General features: G+C 35.0%; 1 protein-coding gene across 1 annotated transcript in view; it reads left to right on the top strand.

The window, feature by feature from the left end:
- ryr2a (ryanodine receptor 2a (cardiac)) overlaps window positions 1-13,999 on the top strand; it is a 129,300-nt gene that overhangs the window by 19,875 nt on the left and 95,426 nt on the right. Inside the window, 6 exon segments of the mRNA XM_048170330.1 lie at window positions 4,879-4,998; window positions 6,274-6,378; window positions 9,550-9,570; window positions 10,737-10,751; window positions 12,369-12,443; window positions 12,524-12,602. Coding sequence (XP_048026287.1) covers window positions 4,879-4,998; window positions 6,274-6,378; window positions 9,550-9,570; window positions 10,737-10,751; window positions 12,369-12,443; window positions 12,524-12,602 — 415 coding nt within the window.

Raw genomic sequence — 13,999 nt, 5'->3', positions numbered from 1 at the left:
GTATATGAGTATATTAAACGGGTTACAGTATATATGAGTATATGAAACGCGTTACAGTATATATGAGTATATGAAACGGGGTTACAGTATATGAGTATATGAAACGGGTTACAGTATATATGAGTATATGAAACAGGGTTACAGTATATGAGTATATGAAACAGGTTACAGTATATGAGTATATGAAACGGGTTACAGTATATATGAGTATATGAAACAGGGTTACAGTATATGAGTATATGAAACAGGTTACAGTATATGAGTATATGAAACGGGGTTACAGTATATGAGTATATGAAACAGTGTTACAGTATATATGAGTATATGAAACAGGGTTACAGTATATGAGTATATTAAACAGTGTTACAGTATATATGAGTATATGAAACGGGTTACAGTATATATGAGTATATGAAACGGGGTTACAGTATATATGAGTATATGAAACGGGTTACAGTATATATGAGTATATGAAACGGGTTACGGTATATGAGTATATGAAACGGGGTTACGGTATATGAGTATATGAAACGGGGTTACGGTATATGAGTATATGAAACAGGTTACGGTATATATGAGTATATGAAACGGGTTACAGTATATATGAGTATATGAAACGGGTTACAGTATATGGTATTGAAACGGGGTTAGTATATATGAGTATATGAAACGGGGTTACAGTATATGAATATATGAAACAGTGTTACGGTATATATGAGTATATGAAACTGGTTACGGTATATATGAGTATATGAAACGGAGTTACAGTATATGAGTATATGAAACGGTTACAGTGTATATGAGTATATGAAACGGGGTTACGGTATATGAGTATATGAAACGGGGTTACAGTATATATGAGTATATGAAACGGGTTACAGTATATATGAGTATATGAAACGGGGTTACAGTATATATGAGTATATGAAACGGGGTTACGGTATATGAGTATATGAAACGGGTTACAGTATATGGTATATGAAACGGGGTTAGTATATGAGTATATGAAACGGGGTTACAGTATATGAATATATGAAACAGTGTTACGGTATATGAGTATATGAAACGGGTTACAGTATATATGAGTATATGAAACGGGGTTACGGTATATGAGTATATGAAATGGGGTTACGGTATATGAAACAGGGTTACGGTATATGAGTATATGAAACGGGGTTACGGTATATGAGTATATGAAACAGTGTTACAGTATATATGAGTATATGAAACAGGGTTACAGTATATGAGTATATTAAACAGTGTTACAGTATATATGAGTATATGAAACGGGTTACAGTATATATGAGTATATGAAACGGGGTTACGGTATATGAGTATATGAAACGGGTTACAGTATATATGAGTATATGAAACGGGTTACAGTATATATGAGTATATGAAACGGGGTTACGGTATATGAGTATATGAAACGGGTTACAGTATATATGAGTATATGAAACGGGGTTACAGTATATATGAGTATATGAAACGGGGTTACAGTATATATGAGTACATGAAACGGGGTTACAGTATATGAGTATATGAAACGGGGTTACAATATATGAGTATATGAAACGGGGTTACAATATATGAGTATATGAAACGGGGTTACGGTATATGAGTATATGAAATGGGGTTACGGTATATGAAACAGGGTTACGGTATATGAGTATATGAAACAGGGTTACGGTATATGAGTATATGAAACGGGGTGACGGTATATGAGTATATGAAACGGGGTTACAGTATATATGAGTATATGAAACGGGGTTACGGTATATGAGTATATGAAACAGGGTTACGGTATATATGAGTATATGAAACGGGTTACAGTATATATGAGTATATGAAACGGGGTTACGGTATATGAGTATATGAAACGGGGTTACGGTATATGAGTATATGAAACGGGGTTACGGTATATGAGTATATGAAACGGGGTTACAGTATATATGAGTATATGAAACGGGTTACAGTATATATGAGTATATGAAACAGGGTTACAGTATATATGAGTATATGAAACGGGTTACAGTATATATGAGTATATGAAACGGGGTTACGGTATATGAGTATATGAAACGGGGTTACAGTATATATGAGTATATGAAACAGGGTTGCGGTATATGAGTATATGAAACGGGGTTACAGTATATATGAGTATATGAAACGGGGTTACAGTATATATGAGTATATGAAACGGGGTTACGGTATATGAGTATATGAAACGGGGTTACAATATATGAGTATATGAAACGGGGTTACGGTATATGAGTATATGAAATGGGGTTACGGTATATGAAACAGGGTTACGGTATATGAGTATATGAAACGGGGTTACGGTATATGAGTATATGAAACGGGGTTACAGTATATATGAGTATATGAAATGGGGTTACAGTATATATGAGCATATGAAACGGGGTTACGGTATATGAGTATATGAAACGGGGTTACGGTATATATGAGTATATGAAACGGGGTTACGGTATATGAGTATATGAAACGGGGTTACGGTATATGAGTATATGAAACGGGGTTACGGTATATGAAACGGGGTTACAGTATATAAGTATTTATATAATACAGTACAATACAGTATTATTATTATAGTGATGTGTTTCTTTATTGAAATATAAATATAATATAAAATTATAATATATAAAATATAATAAAATATAAAGTATATATGTTTCTTTATTTGTTTATTTTTTTAATATTTAATAATATTTAATAATATAAGAGCAATGTATTGTTTTATTATTATTGTTTGTATAGTCATATTGAATGGGTTCCATAAAGGTGACCTGAGACAATTGAATTAGAAATAGATTTTTTTTTTTTTTAAAATCTCTGTTTAAAAAATAAAAACAAAACAATATATGACAAGAACCAATTTATGCCAAAATAATTGCAATATGAATTTTTGGGTTAAATCATGCAGTCCAGTTCATCTGCAGTGTTTATAATTCACTGAATAGGAAAACACATCTATGAAGAAAGACACACACACATAGTCTGATCAGATTAACACACTTTCCCTTAACACACTCATATCAAGGTTACTCCATCTTAATGTAATAGGATTATTCTCCATTGTGATGTGTGTGTGTGTGTGTGTGTGTGTGTGTGTGTGTGTGTGTGTGTTTGTTTGCGTGTGTGTCTGCGCATGTGTGCACGTGCATCAGCTGCTTCTGTATTCATGCGTTGTTTAATGAATATTGTGGTTGATTTTATGGCTAATACAGATATAGACCTAGAGAATGAAGAGCTCAATATCATGTAAATAAATAAATTTAATAACAGCATATAAGAAATGATCCTACAGTACTGAAGTGGTTCTGCTGAGATTGTCTGTAGATGTAATGAACTCATCTCCTAACAGCCAATCGATTTAATAGTTAATCATTATATTCTGATATAAAGTTTATTGACTGAATGTGATTTGATATCCAAGTTATTTGATTTATAATATCAGTGTCAGTGATGAAGACATTGTAAGACTGTATGAGACATATACATGTTTATTAATGCAGCAGTAAACACATGACGCTTATGAAGCATTGTAAAGGAGATTTATCTTTATGTTATTTTTGCCTCAGTTTTAATAAACAGCACGTCACTCCACGTGTCAGCAGGTTGTGATTTACAAGTATTTCAGTGTGTGTGTGTGTGCAGTCAATGTGAATGTAGGTGGAGAGACTCACACACACACACATGCGTGTGCTGTTCTCCTGCAGTGCTGCCTGTATCTGCAGTGGCATGTTGTGAAGTTCTCCTGCAGTGTTCTGTGTCTCGGCTCTTCTCTGTGATATTGTTGCAGATAATGCAATGCAGAGCACATCAAACACGGCTCATATGACATCATTCTTGCTTCACACACACACGCTTCACATGCAGTGGTGTGTAGGAGGAAGTTTCGATCTGCAGCGCTTTGTCTGACCATCTCTGAAGGATTATGATTGTCTTGAGCATTGAGAATATTCCAGAACATCCATAACACATTTAGTATTTCACTCGAGCATCTGAGAAAATGTCTGCTTTGATATAAAAATATCCTCTTTGCCTTTAAGATTATTGTTGAGAGCCGCGATTCTCAAACGTTTTCATCATCTGAACCACTTTAAGATAAAATATTTTTTAAGTTAAGATAATATTTTAAGATAATACTTTAACAATTTAACAACACATCCATGTGTTCACGGTTTTCTGATGTCTTTTAATGGTCACATGACATGCAGCTAAACAAATTGTTTGCTTTTATTAAAAGATTGTTTTTATTTATTTAAAATTATTTAAAAGTTTGATTGTTGTTATTTTTAAATTGTTTTCATTTTATTTAAAATAATAGATTTGATCTTTTTTAGTAATAGTTTTACTTTGTCTTTATTTTCATTTTATTTTTTAAAAAATATTTTATTGTTTGCATTGTTTTTTATTTGTAAATTATTTATTTTTATTTATTTCAGATATAATACTTAATCTTTTTTGAGCATTTTATGTTTATTTTTTATTTTAAATTGTCTTAATTTATTTAAAATAAAATATTTCACCTTTTTAGTGTTTTATTTTGATTGTTTTTATTTTAAATGAAATTTTATTTATTTCAAATATAATATTTAATTTTTTTAGTAAGCATTTTATTTAGATTTCTTTTGTTTTTAAAATTGTTTTAATGTATTTAAAATAATATATGTGTTTTTTTGTTATAATTTGTTTAAAATAAAATATTTTGTCTTTAGTTTGTTTTAATTTGTTTTTTTATTATATATTTTTTTTTAATTTTCCATTATGATTGAATTAATGATGAGCTTGTCATGCGCTCTGAGTCTGGGAGCCTCAGCTGACGGATGTTGTGTTGTGTTGTGTTGTGTTCAGGATGATGAGGTGGTCCTCCAGTGCTCCGCCACCGTCCAGAAGGAGCAGCAGAAACTCTGTCTGGCCGCCGAGGGCTTCGGGAACAGACTGTGTTTCCTTGAGTCCACATCCAACTCAAAGGTACAACTCTCACAGTCGCTCTTCACTAATCAATGCATCTTATATCCCAGCAACACTCCAACTGAGAACAAAGTATTTCTACAGCATGGAGTTTGATTCAGGCAGATCATTATTCCACTGCATCAACACAACCGACAATGACAAACGAAGATTATTACAATAACTTTGAAATTCCAGAGATGCAAGTGTCATAAACTTTTTTTGTGCAATTCTGACTTTTTTCTCATAATTCAGGCTTTTTTTCTCGCAATTCAGACTTTTTCCTCGCAATTCAGGTTTTTTTTTCTCACAATTCAGGTTTTCGCAATTCATGCTTTTTTTCTCGCAATTCAAACTTTTTTCTTGCAAATCAGACTTTCTCACAATTCAAGCTTTTTTTTCTTACAATTCAGGCTTTTTTTCCCCCATTTTTCTGCAATTAAGACTTCTTTCGCGTAATTCAGACTTTTTCTTGCAGTTTAGACTTTCTTGCAATTTAGACTTTTTTTGCAATTCAGACTTTTCTCGCAATTCAGACTTTTTCCTCGCAATTTGTATTTTTTTCTTTCAATTCAGACTTTTTCCTCGCAATTTGTATTTTTTTCTTTCAATTCTGACTTTTTTCTTGAAAAAAGCCCAAATTGCGAGAAAAACAAAGTCAGAATTGTGAGAAAAAGCCACAATTACATTTATTATTTTTTATTCCGTGGCAGAAATAAGCTTCCATAAGACAGTTTGACAAGTTTGATAGTAAGTGAAAATTATATTATAATAAAAATACATGTGATGACTAAAATATTGTAAAAAGTTTTGAATGTTTATGAAAATCATTAAAACAATGTTTTTAGTAGTTGAAAATGATTGAAACAGTGTACAGTTACCAGTTATCAGGTGTTTTGATTGTATTGCACTGATGCAGTATGATGAAGCTGAATGAGTCTGCTGAGGCTGTGAATCATTTAATCATCTTCCTCATAAAGACTCCTCAGGAGATCATTGTAATTCTGTTTGATGGTGCGTCTGCTCTCTCTCATCATCTCACCAGCTCAAATCATGACGTTTCTAGTGGCACTGATTTGACTGGTCCTTTACTCAGATTGATTGATTATTGATATTTTTAATACTGATCATAACATGAAGACACAAGATGCTCATGAAGCTGGCATGTTTTTAAGTTTCAATGAAACTGCAGGGAAACACAAACAGTTTTGAACCAGCAACCTTTTTTAGACCAGCCGGAAGTCCTGTGAATTTCTGTAAATGTGGCCTGACCTGAATGACGTGTCTTCTTTCCAGAATGTTCCGCCGGATCTGTCCATATGTACGTTTGTGCTGGAGCAGTCGCTGTCAGTGCGAGCGCTGCAGGAGATGCTGGCCAACACTGAGGAGCGAGCGGAAGGGGTGAGTGCTGCTGCTGACACCACTAGAGCTCATCGTCTGCTTAGAGATCTGAGACATGAATCAAACCCAGAAACATCTGATCTGAGTTAAAGAAACGTCTCTAGATGAACTGCTCATCCCCAAAAACTGCCTGGTGATTGATACACAAATAATGAGAAATGCTGTGTGTGTGTGTGTGAGAGTGTGAGTGTGCATGTGTGTGAGAGTGTGTGAGTGTGTGCATGTGTGTGCATGTGTGTGTGAGAGAGTGTGTGTTTGACAAATTAAATGTGTTGCTGCGTAAACTGCTGATTTAGCAAGTACTTGTGTGTACTTGAATGTGAAATATTGCTTAATGTATAGACAAACAAGGTGTCACACTTTACCATCTTACAGGGGACCAGTGTCCTTTTGTGAAGTGAAATCACTATAAAATGCACATGCCAGCAGCTGCTTAAATGTAATATTTGGCCATGGAATGGTGAAAAAAAGGTCACTTAAAAATGGTAACATCTAAATTGACTGATTTTGTTCAAGTTTAAAATATTATTTGATATCACTGAACCAAACCACATACATCAATTTATACCAACAAAACTAAATTTTATGTTTTAAATAAAGTAAAAATAATTCTTTAAGATAACAATTGCAGGTATTTTTTTAGAGTAAAAAGTGAATTTGTTAAACAAAATGCCTTTGGTCCCCTGTTAGATGGTAAAGTGTGACACCTATTTGGTTGTTTTGCCATTTCTTACCATCACAAAACACACTGTAAAGATTTTAGAAGTCAAATCTCAAAATTTTATGTTGACTCAATTGAAATATATGAACTTGGGATGTTCATTTTTGCACTGAGTGCGGTGTGTGGTGAATGTGCGCATGTATGTTGTGTGTGTTTGTGAGCGTGTGTGTGTCTGTGGTGAGTGTGAGAGTGTGTGTGTGTAGAGCAGTGCAGGATTAAAGCAGAGATCTGGAGGAGTAATGCTGAGTGTAGCAGGAACGCAGAGAGATGCAGTGAATTGCAGTGAGAGAGAGAGAGAGAGAGAGAGACAGACGGATCCTGCCTATGCAGAAGTGTCTCACTGAGTGCGAAGAAGCGTCACATGTGGAGGAGGAAAAGGAAGATCAAAACCAATCGCTGCTTGCTGCTCTCTCTGAATCACTCTTTAATGGTGACGGTTTTCTTTCAGATCAAGTTGGCACGATCACATTTGCAGGCGCGGAGGATGTGATATCAAATGCATTTATAGAAGTCTGATGCGTGGATGAGTTTAGTCCTACACACTGCGGTGAGGCTGATAGGTGGAGTGTGTGTGTGTGTGTGAGAGAGAGATTCCTCTCTGTTTAGCAGGGCTGGGCAGACTGCACCAAAACACACACACATCAAACTAACATTCACATCAACATCTGAGACGAGACTGATCAGCTCCATCAGATTATTTACAGAGAGATATGATATCTGAACACCGTTAACATTTATATTTGTGTTTAGAGCCTTCTGACTAATTCACAATCACAGCAACAGTGACATATCTTAACCAAAAACACTAAAACTGTCATGATTCATTCACGCTGCTCTTTTCAACAGCAGAAGGGACAAAAACAACATCAAGTATCATAAAGATAGTCTGTGCACTATATCCAGATCTTCTGAAGTCATGTGATGTTTTTATGAGAAACAAATTGAAGTGTAAATCATTATTGACTAAAGCTGTCAAATGTCCTTCTGGATTGATATGTTGATGTATTCGGTTACGGCACACACGAGAGCCTATAAAGTTTTAGCTTTAAAGCATCATGTGACTTCAGAAGAGTTGTATTAAAAAACATTTAGACTCACTTTGACTAAACTGGGATCCAGGGGCCAAAAAATCCCTTTGAATATATATTAATACACATATATATATATATATATGTAATACATTTATATTTTTTGCTTTTATTGTTATTATTTCTTATGTATATTATATATATATATATATATATATATATATATATATATATATATATATATATATATATATATATATATATATGCATATAAAATTATCCAACAGATGCATAAGAAATAAAAATAACAATAAAAGCAACATAACATTCAGCAAATTTGATTGTATTTTATTCTACTTTCTAAAGTATAGTCAGAAATCTTTATATTAATCATGATTGTTTAATATTATTGCTAGCGCTATTTTTTAATAAGAAATTTTTTTTACATATTTTTGTGGGAAAAAAATCTAATTATTAATCTCACATATGCAAATATTTTTTTAGAAATTTGCTTTAGTACTGTGACAGCATAAAAGTCAAAAATCTAAATGACTTGATTTGGAAAACAATGTAATTTTATTTACTTAATTTTTTCATTATTACAGTATCACATAATATTTAATATAAGCATATATTTTTTTAGATGCCTTGATATTTTAGATTGGGTGACTCTAGCAATCGGTAATCATCATATTTGTGAATGTTGGCATCAAAAAGTAAAATGATGTAAATGACATCAGGTTTTCATACTTTGGTGTTTTACATCTGTTCTGGAGCTTGACCTTAAAGGTCAGACACTTTCATTAAATGCAAAAGAGTAGCATGAACATTATATGTAGATATATATATATATATATATATATACAAATGTAACGTTCTGTCATGCACAAATTATTCCTTCAGACGTGTTCGGATCATGTGATCTGAGGCTCATCTTCTATCTGCTCTTCTTTTTCCTTCTCATTCCAGCTGTGGCTCATTTATTAATGATCTAATAATTGATTTGACTCTCTAACCGTGTGATCATGATGCAGGAAATGATGTTTTATCTTTTGTTTTTGTGACTAAAAACAAAAAAGCCTTTCAACGCTGAATAAAACATCCACATCAGGGTTCCGTTCATTGACAAGCAGAGGCGACCTTTGACCTCACGATGACCTTTGACCTCTGATGACCCCATGGGTGGATTATTTTAATATGTTTTCTTTATGCAGAATTGTGGTGGTTTTGGGTTGAATGTGCAACAGATATGAGATTCACCCACAGAGAATTAATAATAAATAGATACAAATAAAAGATGGATGAACCGGAGCGTTCCCATCATCCTCTGCTGAAATGAAGGAGCCTGATGTGTTTCTTTGTGATGATGGAAGCATGATATTTCCTTTCTTTTCTTCCTGTTGTGTCTCCATCACTCCACAGCTCATAGACATGGAGAAATGGGTACGTGGATACACACACACACACACACACACACACACACACACACAGGTTTGTTTTGCTATCTTAGTGAGGACTCTCCATAGGCGTAATGGTTTTTATACTGTACAAACTGTACATTCTCTCCCTCTACACCACCTCTACTCCTAAACCATCACAGAAAACATTCTGCATTTTTACATTTTTAATAAAACATTGTTTAGTGTGTTTTTAAAGCTTTTTTAAATATGAGGACTCATGAAATGTCCTCATAAAACATGAAAATAAGCACACACACACACACACACACACACACACACACACATGTACATACGTTACTGCATGCGTGTCCTGCATCTGATCTGAGATCAGCATGTTCCTCATATCCAAACATTCAGCATCTATTATGACTCTTCTTGTCATAATTTCACCACAATCATTTCTCTTGAGTTCTGCCTTCATGAAAGGAACGGATCAGACTGAAGTGAGAATCATTTACTCGCCCGATTCAAACCCGTACGACATTCGTTCTGCTGTGAAAAACTAAAGCAGAAGTTTATCAGAATGTTCACGCTGCTCAGCTGAAGAACGTCAGTCACGCGTGTTTGAAGGTGTTTCTCATGTTCACATGAACCGTCCTTTAACACTGCAGACAATGATGTTCTTTGTCTTGTTTTCCAGTACAAATATCTAAAATATTCTTCAATCAAGATGCATTTACATCTCCAGTAAATGTCATGATGAATGTTTATTTTAGTAATTATAGAGCTCATTTATATTTGTGTTTGAGAGCTTCAAGTATTAGATCATGTGACTGACATCGTGAAGCACTGCACCGTATACACTGAACACCGACTGCCGTTTTCAATAGTGAGTGAGACAGTATGCGGTATGTAACATTTCAAACAATAGTGTCACATGATCTTGTCAATGAGTGACATCAAAAAGTATATTTAAATCAAATCAGACTGATATCTGGAATTGAAGGTCTAGTCGAGCACATTGCATTGTGGGATATAGTATCTGATGTTGTAGATCAGTGTACATACTGCATACTGCAGAACATAGTATGAGTCGTGCTGTATGTTAGTGTGGTTATCGATCTGAGCATCGTGCAGCTGTAGATTCCTGACAACATCTGGCTTTCGTGTGTCATTAACTATGTCTTTTTTTCTTCTTATGGGCCACAGAAATTCATGATGAAGGTAGGAGTCCATGTGTGTTTGTGTGTGTGTGTGTCCGTCTCGTTGTTGTGCGTCCTGTAGCGTAATGTAGCTGTACAGTGAGCTAATTCCAGTGAGACGAGAGCGAACGCTGGAGTGAGTCTAATGAGAAAATAAAGGTCCTGTTCTTCCCGTCCTGAAGCATTACTGCAGCCATTACCTGACACACACACACTCTCGGCCTTAAGAGAGCCATTAACACACACACACACAGGAAGTGCTGATTCCCAGGAACATCAGCCCTGACCGTGGAAAAACACTGACGTGTCGGGATTCTTCATGTTCATTTGTGGCTTGTAAATTGCAATTAGTGTCCATTTACTGTATATGCAAATGGTTTGTTTGAAACCAGAGCTTTAGTGTGCTGCCTTACTAAATGTAGTGTGTAAATTTATATGTTTAAATTAAATTGGTTTTAAAATGAAAAAACATAATTTTTTCCCCAATTTAATGCATTAAAAATATTTAACGCAATTAATGCAGCATTCTTTTTTTTTTTTTTTTTTTTACTGTCATCCTTCAGTAAATGATCACGCTATCATTTATTCAAGTGCTGCTAAACCATTCAAGCGTGATCTGTACTGGTGTGCATCTGTGCACAGAAAGCCGCTAAACAGCGCGCAGCACCACATTGAGTTCTCTTTAGCACTTGAATGGACAAAAACACAAAATTATATAAAAAAAATCCTGTTTTGTTGAGTATCCTTGTAAGCACAGTCGTAAATCAGTTAAATAAAGTCTTAAATGAATGTAAACAGTTGTGAGAAAATAGGGTGTGTCAGATCTGTGCAGGGTTGCCAGGTTTTCACAACAAAATCCACCCAATTGCTACTCAAAAACTAGACCAACTAGATCACATTCCGGGGGTTAAAATCAGCTTTTTCATGGGGTTCCCCTGGTAAAATTCGCATTCAGCTCAAAATACCCCACAGATCATTTATTATAGCTTGTCAAATTTGCCCCTATTTGGGTGTGAGCAAAAACACGCCGTTTTTGTGTGTGTCCCTTTAAATGCAAATGAGCTGCTGCTCCCGCCCCCCTTTCCAGAAGAGGGCGGAGCTTTAACAGCTCAACAACAACAAAACTGGAGAATCTCACGCAGCCAAAATGACGAAAGTGTTCAGCCTTACATTGTTCAAACCGGAGTCCTCTTTGTTGTGTGTTTATGTAAATTTTGGGGTTTGTGATGTCACTAACCCGGGAAGAAGCTCGTTGTAGTCCCTACCAGCCATTTGTTGTAGTCCTTAAAAAGTGATTTCTGTAAAAGTAAATATCTCTCTTTGCATTGAACTTTGAGCGTCATAACTTTGCAGATGTTGTTTATGATCAAACAGCAACATTACACACTAACTAAAGTTAAAAAAAGTCAGATCAGAATCAAGGACCCCTTTAAAGGCACAGCTAAATGTGACATTTATTATAATGGGTTTATGTGAAGATTGTTTTAAGTTCACCTAAATTAAATGTTAAATTAAAAAATGATAGCTTTCAACTGTTGTGTGATTCTGCTGTGAATGTGTCATATTGATTATGCATCACATTTACTGAACAGTCATGAGTGTGTATCAGTGATCAGTGCTGTGTGTGTGTGTGTTTCAGACGGCGCAGGGCGGAGGTCACCGGACGCTGCTCTACGGTCACGCGGTCTTACTGAGACACTCCTACAGCGGGATGGTGTGTGTTACTCTGATCACACGTCACACATTTGTGTGTGTGTGTGTGAGGTTCATGTGTTGATGTGTTTCTCTCTCCAGTATCTGTGCTGTCTGTCTACGGCTCGCTCGTCCACCGACAAACTGGCTTTTGATGTGGGGCTTCAGGAAGACACAACAGGTGATGTCACTTCCTGTTTACATTGCCAGTTTAAAGTGAATGTTTCTCAGGAACATGCGCTGGTCATATTTCATCACAAAATCAGGAGAAAGAAATAAAAACTATGTGGATGAAGCTGTTCTCAGGACCGTTTGTTACATTATTTTTTATTATCATTAAAGGGATAGTTCACCCAAAAGTGAAAATGTGATGTTTATCTGCTTACCCCCAGCGCATCCAAGATGTAGGTGACTTTGTTTCTTCAGTAGAACACAAATGATGATTTTTAACTCCAACCGTTGCCGTCTGTCAGTCGTATAATGCGAGTGAATGGGAACACAATTTATAAGAGTCAAAAAATATGCATAGACAAATCCAAATTAAACCCTGCGGCTCGTGACGACACATTGATGTCCTAAGACACGAAACGATCTGTTTGTGCAAGAAATTGAACAGTATTTGTATCATTGCGCTCTGACAATGGCAATGATGTCTAGCACTCATTGAAGTATATGCGCGAGACATCACTGCCGCTGTCAGAGCGCGATCAGACCTCACTAATCGAGTGCTGAACGCAGTTGGACATAGTGGTGTTTTAGAAGTAAAAAATGATATAAATACTGTTGGGTTTCTCGCACAAACAGATCGTTTCGTGTCTTAGGACATCAATGTGTCGTCACGAGCCACAGGGTTTAATTTGGATTTGTCTATGCATATTTTTTGACTCTTATAAATTGTGTTCCCATTCACTCGCATTATAAGACTGACAGACGGCAACGGTTGGAGTTAAAAATCATCATTTGTGTTCTACTGAAGAAACAAAGTCACCTACATCTTGGATGCCCTGGGGGTAAGCAGATAAACATCAAATTTTCATTTTTGGGTGAACTATCCCTTTAATGATTCATGGGAATGACAAACAGACCTGAGAGTGAAACACAACACTGAGAGATTATGAGGGTGAAAAACACTGGAAGAAAATGGCTTTAAAACTGTTTTCAATATTGAATTAAACGTGAAATTTTGAACTAGAAAGGCTAAAATAGTATTTTCTTGTGAAATGTACTCCAAACATTATGTGAACGTTACTTTTGAATGTTCTCTGAATGTTCTGAAACAAGTAGTAACTTTTAAAAAATTTAATGTGCGCTACTTTTAATGTGTTACTTGTTACATCAAAAAAGATTCTGTATTATGTAATGCATGTTACTTGTAATGTGTTACTCTACCTGTTTCATCAAAGTAATCTGATTAAGTAATGCATGTTACTTGTAGTGTTACTTTACTCGTTATATCAAAAAAGTAATCTGTTTACATAATGCTTTGTTTACATAATGTTTTGAATGTTCTGAGACAAGTAGTAACATATAAAAAACGTTAGACAAAAGTCCAACTAAAACATTTAAAAAAACATTCCA

Source organism: Megalobrama amblycephala, linkage group LG20 (assembly GCF_018812025.1).
Source record: "Megalobrama amblycephala isolate DHTTF-2021 linkage group LG20, ASM1881202v1, whole genome shotgun sequence".
NCBI lineage: Eukaryota > Metazoa > Chordata > Actinopteri > Cypriniformes > Xenocyprididae > Megalobrama > Megalobrama amblycephala.
This window is presented reverse-complemented; position numbering and strand designations above follow the sequence as displayed.